Source organism: Eschrichtius robustus, chromosome 15 (genome assembly GCF_028021215.1).
Source record: "Eschrichtius robustus isolate mEscRob2 chromosome 15, mEscRob2.pri, whole genome shotgun sequence".
Lineage (NCBI taxonomy): Eukaryota > Metazoa > Chordata > Mammalia > Artiodactyla > Eschrichtiidae > Eschrichtius > Eschrichtius robustus.
Genome location: NC_090838.1, coordinates 80,131,159 through 80,151,288, shown reverse-complemented (window position 1 = coordinate 80,151,288; position 20,130 = coordinate 80,131,159). Strand labels below are relative to the sequence as shown.

Below are 20,130 nucleotides of genomic sequence, written 5' to 3'. Positions count from 1 at the left end.
CTAACTATTCCTATTTTGATACTAGTACTAATGTTCTCAGAAGCCTCATTGACTTCCAATCCTTAAGCTAAGAGTTTAGGGAAAGGAAGGATTTTTCAGTCCCTTGGGTATTTCTGAATGGGACGTAATGTAATATGATAGCAGTACAATAGTATAGTGGCTTTCTAGTTTGTGTTAATGATAGCTAATGAAACTGTATAACAGCTAATTGAATGTTATTGAAGAAAGAGATTGGATTCCAAATTGATATTTAACTATACAATATTTTTTTCACTTATGTTAGACTTTTTTTTACTCTCAACCACGTTACATACTTGACTTCTACATCCTTTTTAAAAATTTTATTTTAATTAAACTTTTTATATTCAGATAATTGTAAATTCACATGTAATTGTAAGAAATAATACAGACAGATTTCTGTGTACCCTTTATCCAGTGTCCCCCAATGATAACATCTTGCAAAACTATAATGCAATGTCACATCTAGTATATTGATATTGATACAGACATAAAGAATTTTTCCATCACTACAGGGATCCCTCATCTTGCCCTTTTATAGCTACACCCACTTCCCTCCTACTCCCACTCCTTTCTTAATCCTTGGAAACTAATAATCCTCCATTTCTAAAATTTTTAAATTTCAGAATGCTATATAAATAGTATCATGTAGTATGTAACCTTTTGGGATTGGCTGTTTACACTCGGTACAGTTCTCTGGAGATTCACCAGATTGTTGTGTCAGTAGTTCATTCCTTTTTATTCCTGAGTAGTATTCCAGGGTACAAATGTGCCATAGTGTGTTTAACCATTCATCTGTTGAAAGATACTGGGATTGTTTCCAGTTTGGGACTGTTACAAGTAAGGCTGCTATAAACATTTGTGTACTCGTTTTTATATAACCCAAGTCTTCATTTCTTTGGGATGAATGCCCAGGAGGGCAGTTGCTAGGTTGGATGATAGTTGCATGTTCTTTAAGAAATTGCCAAATTGTTATCCATTTTACATTTCCATCACCAATGTATGTGTGATCCAGGTTTTCTGCATCCTTGCCAGCATTTGTAGTATCACAATTTTTTATGTTAGCCATTCTGATAAGTGTACAGTGATATCTCATTGTAATAGTTTTAATTTACATTCCCCTAATGGCTAATGATATTGAACGTCTTTTCAGGTGCTTGTCCGTCATCTGTATATCTTCTTCAGTGAAGTGTTTCTTCATGTTTTTTTGCCCATGGTCTAATTGGGTTGTTTGCTTTTTTACTGTTGAGTTTTGAGAGTTCTTTATATATTCTAGATACTAGTACTTTGTTGGATATGTGGCTTACAAATATTTTCTCCCACTCTGTAGCTTGTGTTTTCACGCTCTTAACAGGATCTTTCAGAGAGCAAGAGTTTTTCATTTTGATGAAGTCTAACTTACTAATTTTTTTCTCCTGTGAAGTATGCTTTGGCCCAATAAGTCTTTGCCTAGCCTTAAATACCTTTCTTTTTCCTGAAAGTTTTGTAGTTTTACATTTAAATCCCATGATCCAATTTCAGTTAATTTTTCTAGGTGTGAGACGTAGATCAAAGTTCTTTTTCATCTACCTGTGTTCAGTTGCTTCAGCACCATTTATTGAAAAGATCATCTTTCTTCCATTGAGTTGCTTTTGCATTTTTGTCGGAAAAACAGTTGGCATATTTGTGTTGGTCTGTTTCTGGGTTTCACCAGTGCCACACAATCTTGATACTATAGCTAAGTGATAAGTCTTGAAATTTTAGGTCGATCGCTTCCTTGCACTTTATTCTTTTTTAAATTATTTTAGTTCTTCTAGTTCCTTTACTTCATATAATTTTTAAGATGATCTTGTCTCTATCTACAGAAACTCTTGCTGGGATTTTGATGGGAATTGTGTTAAATCTCTATGTCAATCTGGGGTGAATAGACATGTTGACTATTCCAATCCATGAACGCAGTATATTTTCATTTATTTAGATTGTCTTTGATTTCTTTCACAAGCATTTTGTAGTTTTTAGCATATAAGTCCTGTATATGTTTTGTTAGATTTACACCTAAATATTTCTTTTTTTTTAAGAAAGCAATTGTAAATTTTATTGTATTTTAATTTTGGTGTCCATGTGCTCATGGCTAATGTATAGAAATACAGTTGATTTTTGTTTATCTTGTATCTTGCAATGTTGCTGTAATCTAATGGGTTTTCTTGGTAGATTCCTTAGCATTTTCTTTGTAGACAATCATGTTATCTACAAATAGGGACAGTTTTATTTCTTCCTTTTAGGACACTCAAGAGAAAGTCTTTTTATCTATCCATGTTTTGCTTATTGCTGTGTTCTTCCTTCTTGGTATCATTTCCCTTCTTTTTAGAGAACTTCCATTAGCCATTCTTTTATGATGGAACTGTTGGTGACAGATTATTTACTTTTCCCTCATCTGAGAATGTCTTTATTTCCCCTTCATCCCTAAAGGATAATTTCACTGGGTATAGGATTTAGGGTTGACAGTTCTTTTAGCACTTAAAAAATGTTGTTCCACTGCTTGCTTCCATGGGTTCCAATGAGAAAGCTGACGTCATTTGAGTTGTTTTTCCTGTTTTGGTAAGGTGTTATTTTTCTCTTGCTGCTTTCAAGACTTTTTTTTTTTGTCTTTGGTTTTCTGAAGTTTATTTATTAGGAGTTTTGGTGGGAATTTCTTTGGATTTATCCTCTTTGTGGTTTGTTCACCATTGTGTCACTGCTTGAGTCTCGAGGTCCCTAGTGACTCTGCCTTCTCTCCATCTTTCAGAGATTTCTTATATTTGTTTTATATATGATGTCCAGGGTTTTTACTTGTACTTAGCAGGAAGAATACAGGAAAATACCTCTGCTTTTTGGAAGCAGAAGTATCCTTATGATAGATATTTTTAAGTGATAGTCTCTCTTACTATATATACTTTAAGGATGGCAGGAGTAATTTACCCTAAAAACATTGCTTTCATTACCTTAAATGTATGCAGTTTGCATTTATATAAACTATATATCATTTGTATAATGAGATGAAAGCCCCTTAAAAGAATGACAAAATGACAAAATCCTAGTGCTACTATTCACTATTATCGTGATCCATTAAAAGACTAGAATAAATAAAACAGCTGCCCAGTAATCTAGGGTGTTGCCTGAACAAGAACATAATTCTATCATAAGAATCAATTAATCAATCATAATTCTATTCATAAGAATCAGGAGTGGAAAGGAGACTAGGTAATTCACACAAAGATATACAATTAAGTTACTGATTGTACTTTATTTAAAAGCTAAATGCACCAAATGCATATGTACATAGGCATGACCTACCTAACCTTCTCAGTTATGAAAGGTCCCACAGAGGAGGGACTGTGTTAAGGAGAGAGGATGTAGATAGAAAGAAAGCTCTAAGAATAGGGAAAAAGTGACGGATGAGACAGATGGGGGTTGGTGTTAGTGGTTGTCATTTGTCATGGAATAGGATCCAGTTAGTGAATGGTCTTAAAACTCCTGGAATTAGATTTTGTTTCAGAGGGTGGTGGTTCTCCACTGATGTTCAGTATTGACCCACTTGGTACGTATTTACTGAGCTCCTTCTGCGCCTGAACTGTGCTTGACACTGGGAACGCAGGTGCGGGGAAAACAGTCTTGTTTACTGACCCCCTGGAGGTTCCAGTCCAGCAAGAAAGACAGTCACTGCAGGATCTCCAACAGCACTGGCCGTCTCTTACCGAACCAGCGTAGGAGAACAGGGCTCTGTCTTGAGGAATCTGTGTGGTCAGGAGACAGCCAGCCTAACTATGAATTTATTTTCCTAAGTCAGGGTTATTAGCCAAAGATTAATACTTGAAACTTACGCCTTCTTTTTTTTCCTTTATGGACCTTTTTATAGATTTACTGTTCCATTTTACTGCATGTCTGCAGTCGTTTTACGTGGAAGACTTTAGGTCTCTCTTAACTGCTTTTATGGTCATAAAACAACCCTAACTAATAACACACTTTCTTCTCTATCTAACTTTTAAAACCTCCCTGCTATAATTTAGGCCTTTTCTTCTTATTTCATGACCTGACATTATCGTTTATTTGGATGACAGATTGTGAAATGGGTTTTATATATACCTGTGTTTGTAATTTATTTTACTGTATGATAGTCGTATGAACACAATCTAATATTATTGAATTCTCTTTCTTTAAGGTATCGTGTCCAGATCTGGCACCCTGACTTATGAAGCGGTTCACCAAACAACACAAGTTGGATTGGGGCAGTCTTTGTGCATTGGTGAGGGATTTTTTGCTAAACTCATTTTATTGGAGTTCAGTATCTTCACTGAATAAGTATAATGATAATTATTGATTTGATTATTTGTGAGAGATTTTGATGCCATTTTATTAAAAAGATGTTGTGATCTTGAGTTTAATTTGCTTATGCGTGAAGCTGACTGTTATATTTTCAAGATTCATGGTCTGGGATTTGACTTCCGAGTTTCAGAACAAACATCCTGGGACGTGTGTCTCCTGGAGAGCCTTAGGCCTTGAAAACAGCTGTTACTTAGCTTTCTGGGAAGAAATGGTCCTTCAAAATAGGACTTTCATTACTGTAATTAGCATTTTGTTATCATTACCAGCTGTCACTCAGTGCTTCACAGTTACTGAATTCTTTGCCAATCATTATCTCACTCTTAAGGCAACCCTCTGAGGCACCGCTGAGCTGGCACGTAGTCCTGTGGTAGCGTTATTGGTGGAGGAGGGTTGAGCTCCCTGGAACCTCTCTCTTTGCCACATCATACTGCCTCCCACTTACAAATATAAAAAAGATTTTACATTTTGAAATAATCTTGGTATTTGTTGCCAAAAGCCAGGCAGATTTCTCATTTTATAAATATTCCTTCAAACTTTTAGACTATCTTTTAGAGGCTTTTCAAAGGCAGCATTTTATGATAAAAAATTATAAAATATAACCCTGTAGTATTTTTATTAAGACACAAATTCGTAAAATCACTATTAAACATTAATTGAGCTTTTCTATGTGCAGAAGCACAATCTATGACACAAGATAACTTAGCGTGATGGAAAATAAGAAAAGATTTTGAAATAGAGTTGGCAATTCTGTCTTCTGTAGCCTCTGTTTTTAATTTGTAAACGAAGAGTAATAATTGCCATGTCACAGAGAGTTTGGAGGGATTAGGAAATGGCGGGCCCGACGTGTGCTAAGGCACAGTACGTGACACGTGGCTGGCACTCAGTGGATGCCGCTTCTCTTCCTCAGTTTCATTCTTGAGTGGTGTGCTGAAGAGTAGGAAGCCAGTCCTGCTTGTTTATGTATTATAAAATACATTTTCATAACTTAAAAATTTATAAGTGTCAGCCAGTCTGTAGGGAACATTGCCTTGAGTCCTATCCAAGTACTTGTGCTAAAAAGCCATGTGCTTATAGTGGAGCCCCTGTGTGTGGTCTCTGTCATCTCCCACTCTGGGTCAGAGGTTAGAGGGGTCAAGACACCCCCCCCTCCCCTCACTGGGACTTGTGTCTTAACTTGCAAGTGGTTCCTCTGCAATGTCCCTCATCAAATAGTTACTTGTGCAAAGAAATTGGTTAAATGTTTAATCAGAGAAGATATTCTCACAAATACACATTTTCTTAAAATGTTCATTTTTTTTTTTTTTTACTGTAGAAGAAATACAAATGTGCAATATTTATTTCCAATGTGGTATTAAGTCTCCAATATGGTAATAAGGTTTGCGGTTCGTGTGAAAATAACAAATCACAACGAACTACCACAGTGAAGGTAATGTTAACACGCAGACACACACAGACAGACACACACCCAGATTAGCTAATCCAGATAATTTTTAATTTCAGAATTTATTGTCTGTTATACACAAGGTACTGATAATGAACTACTCACCAGAAGTCAACAAAGTTAAAAGTTATAACATAGAAAACAGTAATTCATATCCCTGAAAAAGCTAATGTGTTTTCAGAAGTAAAGTTCTCCTAATTAGGGAAACTGTATAGAATGCTCATTTTTAAAGAACTATCTAGAAATAATTTTGTGGGAGGGACGAGTCTTGATAAGGAGTTAAAAAGAGGGCTGTTTTTGTGACTAACAGGAACCCACCGCCGTTTAGCATTCATGTGATATCATAAGCAGAAATAAATGTAGCCTTTTGTGATTTTTAAATGTCAAATGCAAGAGTGATGGCACATTTAAAAATATTGGCAAGAAGGGGGTAGGCAAAAGAAGACATGAGGTCAAACAGCATTTGCTGACCTAAATTATATGATTCATCCAGTTTTCAGCTGGTAATATTCTTTGACTTTCCCAGGCATTGGAGGTGATCCTTTCAATGGAACAGATTTTACTGACTGCCTTGAAATCTTTCTGAATGATCCAGCCACAGAAGGCATCATATTGATTGGCGAAATTGGTGGTAATGCCGAAGAAAATGCTGCAGAATATTTGAGGCAGCATAATGCAGTAAGTTTGGGTTTGGAAAAATATAGCTCTTTGCCCTTGAATAATATCACCGGTTTGTTGTAGAAGTTATTTTGTTTTTTTCAAAGATAAATTTTTTAAGCAAACATGAAAGATAAAGTTAAACCTTGTTGAGCTGCACCTGGAGTACTGGCCACTCAGGGAACTTGGGACACTTTCTGGGTTGATTCTCCTCCCCGTTTCCCCTGGTGCCTGTTCTCTGCTTCTCGAATGAATCCTCCCCCCAGGCATCTCCTCACACTTCATGGTAGGTCAGTTGGCCTCCTGCTGAAGGGAGAACTTCCAGGCCATCAGCCCGAAAGCTCTCATTTGACCTGCGTATTTCCATTTTCACCTGTCATTGGTGTCCTTTCTCCTGATCTCAGGGGATGTGTGTTCTTTCTCTGTCAAGGCTGACCTTCTAAAGATCCTGTCCTTTATACCCTTTTCCAGGAGCTTGCCTCCCTCTAGCTTCAGTCTTTCCTTGTAGAGTAGCACTTCGCTTCAAAGGTCAAGTAGAAAAGCTTTATTAACTATGTCCTCTGAAGGCTTTCCTTGTTGCCTCTCCCTTCGAATTAAAGAGAATAGTGTGGCGTTGCATCATAATTTCACTTAAGGGAATTAAGCTCTGTTCCTGAGGTGAAGGAGGGTGGCGGGAAGAGAGAGAGAGAGGACACAGTAACGACGGAAGCAGCCTGGTGCCTGCCAGCCCCCAGTCAGTGAATGTGTGCTCTGGACCACTGTGGCAAAGACCTGGGGAGAGCATTCGAACGGTTTCCAGGATGTCCCTGACACTGACGAATGAGTGAAGATGCATCTGCAGGAGGCCGGGCGGGAGGGCGGGAGATAACTTGTGTCTATGCTTGTGAAAGAGATTGAGAGTGAACGCATCAAAATTAAATGCCGCTGAAAAATAATGAGTAACGGAGAGTTAAAGGAACCGATAATATCGCCTGCAGGGTAGTATATACAGAATGATGCATATGTAATTGAAGGAATTTTCAAGGGCTATTTTGAGTCTACTTGGTTTTCTTCTGTGGTAATTTTAAAAGTTCGCCTCACTCTCTGGATCTCTTACTTTTCCTTTTTTTTTTTTCCTTTTTATTCACTCCCTGATCCTCAGCAGTTTGGCTTCTGTCTGCCACTTAGAAACTGTGTGACCTTGGGCATGTTCCTTAACTTCACTGTGCCTCAGTTTCCTCACTGGCAAAATTGGGATACAGTAGTGCCTCCCTCCCAGCATCCTTGTAGGACTCTATGTTACGGCTCAGTAACGTAGAGGAGAGCTGCCCTGGGCACGTGGTAAGCACTCTTAGTAAGCAGCTGTTCGCTGCTGCTACTGCTGCTGTCGGATCTGCTGTCCACGCTGGCGTTGCCCTCGCAGAAGTCACCAGGGCCTCCATTCATTCTCCTGGCTCTTCTCATCTTTATCCTTCCCCAGATAGTGCCTATTCCCTAAGTGCAAAGGGTCGTTGCGTATAATCAGCATCACACTTCATGCAGTTCCCAAGGCAGAAACCTCAGAACCATCTTTTTTTTTTTTTTTTTTTAATAAATTTATTTATTTTATTTTATTTTTGGCTGCATTGGGTCTTCGTTGCAGCACGCGGGCTTTCTCTATTTGCGGCGAGTGGGGGCTACTCTTCATTGCGGTGCGCAGGCTTCTCATTGCAGTGGCTTCTCTTGTTGGGAGCACGGGCTCTAGGCACGCAGGCTTCAGTAGTTGTGGCTCGCGGGCTCTAGAGCGCAGGCTCAGTAGTTGTGGTGCCCGGGCTTAGTTGCTCCGCGGCACGTGGGATCCTCTCAGACCAGGGCTCGAACCCGTGTCTCCTGCATTGGCAGGTGGATTCTCAACCACTGCGCCACCAGGGAAACCCCAGAGCCATCTTGCATTTCTCTCTCAGCTCTTGCTTCCACTCAGTTGCTGAGATCTGTCTCTGAGATCTTAGCAGTGTCTGGAGATTGAGAGCATCGTCACCTGTAATTAGTCCCTCTGCTGTGGTGCAGGCTCTCATCTTATCTCACCTGGACCACTTCAGTAATTTTTGTCCTGATATCTCTGCTCCTCTTTCCCTCCACCTCCCCACACCCCCCCTCCCCCCCCCCGCCGGCCTGCTTATTGCCATCCACGTAGGACAAAGGGCAGACTTAGCGTGGTATTCCAGCCCCTCACACACCACCCTGACCCTCCTTTTCAGATCCGGGTCCCATCTGATGTGCCGGTTGTTTTCATCCTCACTTGCCTTTGCTTGTTCCTTCTGCAAGGCGTGCTCAGTTAACACCTGACTGTCACTCTAGACTGTATTATGGAGAGCAGGGAGCTGGTATACTTGGTGCCCAGCGCAGTCCTCTGGCACATTAGGAACCAGTAAATGGCAAATAGTGAAAGAATAAAGTAAATTGTTAGGAGACTGGAGTAAAGTGTTATTAGAGTCTCTTGAGTTCAGAAAGGTTGTGAAGTTTAAAATTTAAGTAAAAACTGACATCTTTTTACAAAAAAAAATTTAGGGTATATGACATTATAGTCGTCCCTTGGTGTCCACATGGGATTGGTTCCAGTACCCCTGCAGAAATCCATGGATACTCAAGTAAGTGCCTTATATAAAATGGCATAGTATTTGCATATAACCTACGTACATCCTCTCATATACTTTATCTCTAGATTACTTATAATACGTAATAGAGTGTAAATGCTTTGCTAATAGTTGCTAGCGTGGCAGGTTTAAGTTTTACTTTTTGGAACTTTCTGGAATCTTTTCCCCACAAACATTTTCGACTCTCTGATGCAGACCCTGTGGATATGGAGGGCCAACTGTACACTGTAATTTAAAAACGTGTATAGAATACATGAATCCCTTGAGTAGCTTAGAACTTAGTGGGAAAAACTAAACTTTACATTTTGTTTCATTTGGCACATGTATTCCTATTCCTGGTTGGTCTTATGGAACTAAGTTTTATTGAAGACCTACTGTGCACGAGATTCTAGGTTGAACACTTCAGGTGACATATTCAGTGCTTAGCACAGTGACTGACACAGAGTGAACACTCAGTAATGTCGCCTCCTGCTACAACTACTATTATTATCATCATTATGATGGCAGTAATTATTTGCAGGAGTGGTGTTGTTTAATCTTGACCCTCGGATTAGATGTTTTTGTCCTTTTATGAGTAAGGAAACTGGCAGCTTGCCGATGGCAGGCACACAGCAAACCAACCAGGGCTGAGGTTCCTACCCAGGTCTTCCTGACTTCTCCATTACACTGTGAGGGGTCAGGAGTCAGGTCGCAGGGCTCAAGAACAAGAGTCCACAGTCCTGGGCATCTGCTCGGACTCTAGTCATGCCATCCTAACTTGTCTTCCTGTTTTTAGGCTTTCACACTTCTCATTTCTGTATCCTGTTCTCAGACTACACTTTTTCATAGTCTTCTCAATTCTATTTTTTGCTCCTTAAAAAATCTCAAGTGACTCTTCTTTGTCAATAGGACAGAGTGTACATTTGTGTGACATTCTAGGTTCATCCTAATCTTGTTTCTTTCTAGTGTAATATTCCCACCATTTGAGTACAGGGACAGAGGGATCCAGTGGAAACTGGTGCCACTCAAATACCAGATGCTCACATCCTTTGCAGAGCCTACAAGTGGATAAATAAATGACTTACAGAGTCTTTTCGTCTTAATTCTTTACTATGGTAGATGCTGGACATACAGAAATAAGTGAAAACGTAGTCCCGGCGTTCAGAGATTCATAGTTTAGGAGGGGAGCGCGTGGGGAATAAGCTACAGCCAGCGTGCTGTGGGTAACGGTAGAAACATGTCAGAGGCACCGCGGAGTCTCTGAACAGAAGATGAGCAGCTAACCAGCACTTACGGAGAGAGCGGGAGGGGGAGTCGGAAAGGTTAGGGGGGGAAGAAGAGGCTTGAGCCAGCTCTTAAAAATTAAGTCAGAATTTGCCAGGTTTCCAGTGAGGATGGAGAACTTTCTCAGCAGAGAGAGGCCCAGAGGCAGAGCCGTCTGGCATTCCTGGAGGGAAAGAGCAGGGAGGAGTGGTGGGAGCAGGGCTGGAGTAAGCGCGTCAGACACGCGGAGCCTGGCGTGCTGGTGCCTTCACGTGAGTCAGCGTAGCCCAAGCGAACTGTGCCAGTGACCTTGCACTGCCATGCACTTGCACTTTAAAAAAAGCCAGTTTCCTTTAAGAATGTCCTTAATGAAGCAGTAAGAATTATTAATTTTATTAAGTCTCGACCCTGGCGTCAGTATTTTGTGATGAAATGGGAAGTAAAGCACTTTCCCAGTTGAGTTGTGAGCTGAACTAGCTGCTTTTTTCATGAAACACCAGTTTTATTTGAAAGAATGTCTGGCAGGCAGACTGGTTATTCAGACCTGGGTATTTCTTTGGCGGACCTTTTCTCAAAAATGAACAAAGCAATCCTGCTGTATCAAGGAAAACAATTCCCGGTATTTGTTGACAGTGATAAAGTTTGAACTTGCAAATGTATATTTTTGGAAAACTTGTTTCTGCCACCATGAACTTCACCCTACTAAAGACTTTTCTAATGAGATTGGCGGTGATACTGAAGAGTGATTTGATGATGTTGAATGATGAAATGTATCAGCACTTGGAAGATCTACATAACTCAGTGAACCTATATTTTCCTTCTGACCAATGAATGTTACAAAATCATTGTAGGTAGAAGATCCAGACTGATGAATGGATTTTGAAGTAACAAAGGACTATGGTTTCAGGTTACCATTTGAAGAGGTTTGTATAGTGCCAAAGAATATCCTCAGTTATCTGACAGATATTAAAATACTTCTCCCTTTTCCAAGTACATATGTGTGTGAGGCCAGATTTTCTCTTGTACTTCAGCCAAACTAACATATTTGCAGTAGATTTAATGCAAAACCATTAAGACAGAGTTATGTTGAAATAAAACAACCTGATCTGTGTCTTAATTCGTTATCACAAATCACATAACTTATGTATTTTCAAGTGTGCTTTTTTGTTTTTCAAACAAAAGAGTCACATATGTATTTGTAAAACAGCTTGTGCGGGTGAAGTTGAAGTTTAATATCTTAACAGGTAACAGTTTTGCTTCAGGATTGTTTTTTTTGAGTTTGTAGGAAGAGTCAAGTCATCGCAAAGGAGAATGCAGTGGTTTCAGTCATAGCTCAATATTTGTGTTGTTTTCTTATTGAAGATGAGTGAAGGGCCCCAGCCACTTGCCATTTTCTGGCAGAGTCATGAGTCGGAGGTCCAGTTTTGATCAACTTCTTATCAGAGTGTTTAAAATCCCATTTTCCAGGGTCCCAAGGCCAAGCCTGTGGTGTCCTTCATTGCTGGTTTAACTGCTCCTCCCGGCAGAAGAATGGGTCACGCAGGGGCAATTATTGCTGGAGGAAAAGGTGGCGCTAAAGAGAAGATCGCAGCCCTGCAGAGTGCCGGAGTTGTGGTCAGCATGTCCCCTGCACAGCTGGGAACCACCATCTACAAGGTGAGCTGGAACGGTGGCCTGAGTGCTCGGAAGTTACTGGCCTGAAAGTGGGAGGCCACACAGGGTGCCTGGAAACCATGGTGTTCTCTTCTGGGTCTCTTCTGCTTCTTTCTTTCCGGTGTGCAGCTTAACAGTCTCTAGCAACTCCACCTTTTAGTCCTAATGTCCTAATCGGGCATGACAGGGAATAATGTACTGATTCAAAACCTTTATTCTTCAAACATCTAGATTTGCTCTTTTGTGGGTAGTAAGGTATGATATACAAAAAAGCGTTTCAGAGTCCATAAGTGTCCTGAATTCCATTTTGGGGGTTGTGCAGAGAATTGCCCTGTGTTTTGTTTTTTTCCATCGAGGGCCTTTAGGATATAGCTATGCTAACGCCATAGGTTTTTTTTCCCAGGGAGAGAGGTTGAAGACCGACTAAGAAGAAATGAAAACTGGGAGTCACGATGGAGGGAGATCTAAAGAGGCTGGGGGTTTTCAGTTTTCAGTTGGTGTCTTCCATAATCTCTTTGCAACGATTTTTGGCCTATCTCTTTGAGTGATCATTTAAGGCTCTCTCTCTCTTTCTCTCTCTCTTTCTTTACTTTTTTGATGATTATAGACTTTACAAAAAAACCCCACAAAAACCAAAACTGTGCACATGCTGAAAACAGGCCCCGATTGTCTTCCCAGGAGGGAACAATGTTTTGGCATAATCTTCTTTTGGCGTTGTCTTAGGGATAATAAAATGAACTCCTTGTTTTATTGACTTCTTGCATGATTGTGTCTTGTGGAATATGACACAGTGTGCCATAGTGTTTAAAAGAAATCTGGGTGGTTAGGGAGTGTGTGAAGAATTTTATTTAAAGGAGGGGAAGGAAGGGAAAAAGCAAATAAATGCTTGAATTCACATCAGAGACATGTGTTACCATTTTACTCCAGTAGGTGGCAGCAGGCACCTACACATTTTGCTGCATTCTAATTGTGACAATCTAGAGAAATGTGATTTTCAGTATTGTTTCCTTTTCATATATTTCTGAGGTTCTTGACATTTGGTTTAAATCTGAACTGAATCTGTGTTCAGTTTTATTCTCTGAGAAACTAAACAAATCCATTGCCTTATTAAAAGGGCTGGTGTGTGTCACGTATAGCGTTAAAGGTTTGGATAAGCACAATTAGGAGTTTGTCAGCTCCTAATGATAACACTGCCATAGAAAACAAGCATAATTCAGAGCCTCAGCCCCCGCGTGTAGGAGACAAAGTTGAAGCTCCGCATCTAGCTTAGTGAAATGCAGACTGACACGTGCTCATTTGAAAGCTGTCATTTTGTGTTCAATCACCTCATCCTGGTACATCTTATTTCTATAATTTTTGGTTGCTCAAAGGATCCTAAAGATAAGAGGTTTTAGAATCATTTTGACCGTGAATGTAATTTGGACTTTTAATCTTTTTATCCCCTCTCTCTTCTCCCTCTCTTCTGTTCCTGAAGGAGTTTGAAAAGAGGAAGATGCTATGAAAGAAGCACAAACGAAATGTTCTCTAAACCTATGGACGAATCACTGTAGCAATGTGAGCCGGCGGCCGTTTGCTTCTGTCATCCACTGACTGTCCACCCGCGCACCTGTTGCTGGTCTTGCAGCCCAACGGGAAGCCAAAGCGAGGTTTAGAGTGTCCTACACTGAGACGTTTTAACCTCACTGAATAACAGAGACAGCCAATAAATCTACCACTTGATTTGAAAATGGCTTTGGAGGCTTTTTATTGTTACACCGTGGAGCTGGGGGGAGTGGGAGAAATGGAGAGGTGTGTGTGTGTGTGTGTGTGTGTGTGCACGAGTGTGTGTGCCTGCACGAGCATGCATGCACATGCGTGTGCACATATGTGTGTTTCAATGGGCTCTGTAGGGGACATTGTAACTAAAACTTTTGAGAGAATAGGTGTAAACATTTCAGTTTGGCTTTTATCATAGAGTGATTTTACATCTCTTTGAATTACATTTTTCTCATGTGTACATATAATCGTCCCCATCTTGTAGGATAGTTTTGAGGATTAGAGATAAATATATTAAGTCCCTGGCACGTGATAAGGCAACCTAATTGTTGTCAGTGCCACCATTATCATCATCATCACCATCACTAGGATTTAGGCAGGAACTCATCCATGTTTCAGCTTTTGCCTAATTTGGAAATGGAAGGTCTTCAACGATGCTTTGTTTTTCTGTGGTTCTGCAGAGGGCTCTCCCCTTCCCCACTCAGAGCCTCCATTTCTTTGAGGTTTAAGACATTCACTGCAAGAAAGCAGGAGAACTATTATCCATCCTTTTGTTTAAAAGGGAGCTTGTTAACAGGAAACAATTCCAGTGGAGAGACAAAATATTCTCACATTGTGTAACTGCCCTGGAAGAAACAAGAGCTTCAAAAAATATTAGGAGAAGCACCTCAAGAAGGCTGTCTGGGGAGCCCTTCCTGGGGAAGGGAGATGAGTAGGTACCTGAGGGCTGGGGAGGTACCAGCCATACAAAAAGGAGCACTCACACCCAGGCAAAGGCAGGGAGCCAGGAAGAGCTCGTTTTGAGGAGGTGCCTGGAGACAGTGACCCTGGGAGGGGCTGGAGGAGGTCTTGGGGGGCTGGGGAAACAGGTGTCTTGGGAGCTTCCATAACCATGCGCCGGCTGCTGAGGCACAAAGAGCAGGTGTCGGGAGATGTATTCACAGCCCGAGGATTCTGCCTGGGCCGAGGGCCACGTCATGATCGGCTTTGGGTCAAGCAGACTTTAGTTCCTGCTCATAGCTGTTTCCTTGTCTTGAAAGTGGAGATCATGACCCCCATCCCACAGGGTACCTGGGTAGAATATACATTGTGCGTGTGTGACAGTGGGCTCGGCCAGGGCTTGGTGTCACTCCGTAAACTCTTGAGCTTGCCTCCTGCTTGTGCTCAGGGCGACCCAGCTGACATGATGGCCGAGGAGGAAGGCACTTCCGGTCTCTCTGGTTGGCACCTCCAACCCGAGGTTCCTCCAGGGCAAACATCCTTCTTTTGTCTAACAGGCTTTGTGACAGCGACACAATCCAGATGAGGGGCAGGTGACCCTAACAGATCCTTTTGAGGGTCCACCCCTGATTCCAGGTTGCTCCAGGCCTGGCTCAGCCCCCAGTTCTGTCCCCTAAACACCCATCCCAAGACAACCCCTCCGTCCTCACAGCTCTGGTCGTAACTAAGAAGCTCAGCGCCCTCTTGATTCTTTCTCCCACTTGCCATCTTCCCTTTCCCATCCCCTTTCATCTTCCCTCCCCCGCCTTCCCTCTCCACCCCTCCCAGCGTCTTGAGAAGCCACTCTCTCTTCTCACTTCTCTCCCCTCCTACAACCACTGCCGCCTCTGGTCTGAGCAGCTCAAACATGTCTGAGCAGGATATTCAGTTCCGGTTTTTCTGATTTCATTTTTACAAATGAAAGGTGAAAGTTCAACCCATGACCCCAGTGCATTTTAAAAGCTTTTATTACAGAAACTTTCAAACATTTACAAAATGGTTATGATATTATAAGAAACTCCCATGTACCCATCACCCAGCTTTGATAATTATCAACATTTTGCTCTCATTGTATGATCTGTACCTCCATCCATTCCCCCCGGTGTTTTTGTTGTGATAGTTATTTTGTCGAGGTAAAATTTATATACGCTGAAATGCATGTCTTAACTGTGCATATTTGACAAATGGATGAAGGTATGTAACCACACCCTCTTGAGGATATAGAACATTTCCTTCATCCCAGGAAGTTCCATCTTATCCCCCCAATAGGTAACCTGTATTTTTATTCATCTTAGGTTAGTTTTTGTCTGTTTTAGAAATTTATGTGAAGGGAATGAAACAGTATGTAGTCTTTTATGTTTGGCTTCTTCCACTCAGCATGATTTCTGTGATGTTCATCCAAGTCAGTGCTTGCATCGGTAGTTCATTTCTTTTTATTGCTGATTTCTATTCCGTTGTATGGACATAGCACAATGTGTTTACCCATTCTCTGGTTGTTGGCCCTTTTGAGTTGTTTCCAGCTTTTGGCTGTGGTAGATTAAGGTGCTATGATCTTTTATGTGCAAGTCTTTTTTGAACATAAACTTTTTTTTCTTAGAGAGATACTAGGAGTGGAATTGCTGGATGAAAATTCCTCCCCAGCAAAATATGAGAGTCTGGTGTTCTACATCTTCATCAACATTTGGTGTTTTTTATCTTTTAAATTTTAGCCATTCTAGTAAGGGGTGTGAGGGGTATTAATTAACATTTCCCTGGAGAGAAATGATGTTGAACATTTTTCAATGTGTTTATGTTTTTGGTATTTCTTCCCTTGTGCAGTGTCTTTTCAAGTCTTTTGTCTATTTTCTATTTATTTGGTTTTTTGTTTCTGAGTTCTGACAATTCTTTATATATTCTAGATACAAGACCTTTCTCAGATAGATAGTTTATGAATATTTTCTCACACTCTCTGACTTGCTCACTCATTTTCTTATTGGTGTCTTGATGAACTGAAGTTTTTAATTTCGATAATGAGCAACATACCTGTTTTTCTTTTCTGTTTACTGCGTTCTGATCCTAAGACATGTTTGTCTACCTCAAATTCATGATGATATTCTGTTTTCCTATAATAGCTTTATTGTATTAGGTTATACATTTAGTTCATATATCAACCTCAAATCAATTTTTGTTCATGGTGTGGGGGAGATAGAGTCAAGACTGAATTTTTTTCCTTATGGATATTCAAGTGGGTCTAGCAATATTGTTGAAAAATCCTTTTTTTCTTTTTTTCCTATTAACTTACTTTCATGCCTATGTAGAAGATCAATTGGCCATAAACATATAGGTCTATTTCTGGACTCTCTACTAGGCCTTTTGTAACACTGTATAAATTTTACAATAAACTTGTTCATTTCTATAGGATGATGACTGAGATTGAATTAATTAAGTTTTATAGCATATTTTGAAAATGGTTGCCGGTTAACAGTATTGAGTCTTTCATATTCCAATTTTTTTATTGCAAAAATGTATAAACATAAATTGAGTTTTGTACATTGACCCTCTACCCTAAGACCCTGCCAAAGGAATTTATTAGACCTAGTGTTTTTTAAAAATAGGTTTCTTAGTTTTTTTTAATATAAAATTTATGTTAACTATGAATAGAGTTTTACTTCTGTTCCAGTCTTCACGCCCTTTTTCTCTTTTCCTTGCTGTATTGTACCTACTCAACTACAGTGTTGAATAGGTGTGAGAACAGATATCTTTGCCTAGTTTTCAATCTTGAGGATATTTATTTGTGTTTCACCATTAAACATGATGCTAGCTTGAGGATGTTCATAGATGTCCTTCCTTTATCACATAGGGGAAAATTTCCCTTTATTCTAAGTTAGCCGAATGTTTTTGTTGTTTGTTTTTTAATTGTGAATGGGTGATGAACTTTGTCCACTGATTCTTCTGAATCTATTGAAATGTCTATATGATTTTTTCCCCCTTTATTTGGTCAATTTAAATGTTTGATTTTTAAACATTAACTTGTATTTCTGTTCACAAATGCCCCTTGGTTATGATCTTACCCTTGCCACATGTTGCTGGAATATTTTGCTGATATTTTGTTAAGGATGTTTGTTAAAACTTTATTTCCTTGTAATGTCTTTGCCAGGTTTGGTATCAGGATAATATCGGCTTTATACAGTAATTGGGAAGTTTTCCTTTTTCCTCAATTTTCTGAAAGAGTTGGTGTAAGATTGCTATCGTATCTTTCTTAGACTTAACAGGATTCTTCTTGAACTCTTCACACCCTCTTCAGGAGGCTGTGGTGAGGGATAGGCTCTTGCTGAGAGGAAGAGCAGGGTACTGTCAGCCCAGGAGTAAGAATCAGTCACCCCTTTTCTGGAACCCTACCAAAGCCTCAGAGAAATCCTCACCAGGAAACCTTTCCCTTCAGTTCCCTCCCCAACCCTTCACCCATGTCAGGCTGAGATGCGGCTTCCCCCTGCCCACTCGACATGCCCTGCTGTAGTTCTGCATCTCCCCACTGCTCCAGGTCCGGCTGTTACGAGCTCTGAAAACTGCTCTATTTCCTCTACGTGGACCCAGTATATCCCAGCTCTTCAGGGAGGGCCTGGTCTTCACAATCGCTCACATTAGCAGTCTTTAAATAATGTTCTAGACAACCAGAATGACAACTGTCTCCCTGGGAGGAATTCTGGGCTGTGGTCCTGCGTGGAGGAGCGCAAGCACTGCCCAAGTCAAAACCTGACATGGAGGGAGTGAAGGGAATCGATGCCCTGACCTCACACCCCTCCTGCTCTCTGATCTCCTGCCGGCAGGAGGACTGGCTGAATCCAGCTGCAAGACAGAGGGTGGGGAGCTCAGATGATGCTGTGCAGAGTACAGCCTCCTGGGGGCAGCAGACCAGGGCAGATCAGGGTGGAGGAGGGTGGAGAAGGGATCCAGAGGGGCACATGGAGGGATAGTCAAAATTCCATCCATCCCGACTCTCACACTTGGGCAATATCTGGCCAAGACAGCACAGGTCCCTTTTGGGGGGAAGTTGGGGAGAAACTAGCTATCAGGTACATGGTAGGTCAGCACGGGCACATTTGGGGCAATACCTGATGCCCCCAGGAACATCCTTAGTGGAATTTTGTGTTATACCCTATACCAAGTGGTATTCCCCAGGAAAGAAATTGTTAATTGTTGCTGTGCTCTCTGAGGTGTTGACAGATAAAAGGGCCATTCTAGGTGAGTATAGCGTCGTATTAGTGTCTCGTGGGATGGTGAAGACAGCTTGAGGATGTTAAGGGGGTGAGGGTTGCAGCTATAGATGAGCACCCTGGGGCTCAGGAGGTGAAGGGTCTGGGACCTGGGAGGGGAGAGCTCAGGAGGTTGGGCCGACACTGTATCTTTGGAGAGTCCAGGACTCACGTGCTGTAGTTTCAGAGTCTTGGTGGCAACTGCAGTTGTGAGTTCCTTGGTCCCAGGCTGCTCTCTGGAAGGCTTTTCAAAGTGGTTCTCCAGAAGTCACCCAGCAGGAGTATTTTGCCCAGGGCACAGTGGGTAGGATGGGACTCGTACCTGAGGCTGATAGGCTGGTAGCACTGGCCTAGGAAACAATTCTTTTTGTGTGGTTTCTAGACAGGTTGCCTCTGTCCCTTGTTTCCTGGATGACACAGAGAAGCTGTGACAAAGAAGATCTGAAAAAGATTGATCTAGCCTCATTTTTCAGGTGGGAAAGCTAAGGTTCTTGGAGGTAAAGGCTGAAATCACAGCCAAGTTGTCGGCAAAACTGAAATTTGAACCCAGGTCGCCTGTGCTGGCCTCCAGACCTGTGTTTCACTTGAGGGTTGTAAGGAGGGCATGGGAGCTCGTCATCACCAAGCAGTTTAGAGGTGATGGGAGGTGCTTGGAATAGATAGCTTTTTCAGGGATATTGAAGGCACAGAAAACAGTTATTCAAACAATTACCACTGTGACCCACTGCCCCCCCCCCGAATTTTACAAACAAGAGGGATAGGCTTGCCCTGTCAGGGGGCATGGTCAGAGTAAGATCTATGGCCATGAAACAGAGGAAAGCTGGAGGGCTGGGCACCAGTTAGAACCTGGTTTTTGGCTTCTGTGGCACAGAGCTTGACTCTTCTAACTCACGCGCTGACTACAGACAGTTGAGATGGATAGTTCAAGGTGGTCTCGGCAGCCTAAGGAAAGGCCACTGGAAAAGGAACTGTGGTTCCTTATCAGTTTCTTTATCAGGAATTCCATCAAAGCTCTATCAGGCTGGGCATCTGTTATCAGCTCTATCAGATCTAGAATTGCTCAAGATCAAAAGCCTGGTTAGGTATGCTGTAATTCGAGAGAAATTTGAGCTGACAGTGTGGAGGTCAGCATTCATGGCTTTTACTCCAATAAATGCGTTCTATCTTTGAATAACTTTTTAGCTCATTAGGATTCTGATCTGGAAAGGAAAGCATCTCAGCTGCTGAATTAAGGATGATTCACTATGCGAGAACTTTAATTTTGACACCGGCGTGGGTAGGGAGGCCTCTGCTGTGTGATCTGGTTGGTCTTTGGTGAGTCCCAGCAGCTGGAGAAGGAATAAGCAGTAATCCAGAGAAGAGTGTGTCACTTCAGCAAGGCACCTGCAGGTGACAGGTTTCCAGGGATGGGGTGAAGAGG

At 41.4% G+C, this 20,130-nt stretch overlaps 1 protein-coding gene across 1 annotated transcript in view; it reads left to right on the top strand.

Annotated features, from left to right (window-relative positions):
- The window catches only part of SUCLG1 (succinate-CoA ligase GDP/ADP-forming subunit alpha), a 33,739-nt gene extending 20,048 nt beyond the window's left edge, over window positions 1-13,691 (top strand). The window contains exons 6-9 of the mRNA XM_068564568.1: window positions 4,196-4,279; window positions 6,327-6,478; window positions 11,779-11,967; window positions 13,439-13,691. Of these exons, the coding sequence (XP_068420669.1) occupies window positions 4,196-4,279; window positions 6,327-6,478; window positions 11,779-11,967; window positions 13,439-13,465 (452 nt within the window). The 3' untranslated portion in view covers window positions 13,466-13,691. The remainder of the gene's footprint in view (window positions 1-4,195; window positions 4,280-6,326; window positions 6,479-11,778; window positions 11,968-13,438) is intronic.
- The last annotated feature ends 6,439 nt before the right edge of the window (window positions 13,692-20,130 follow it).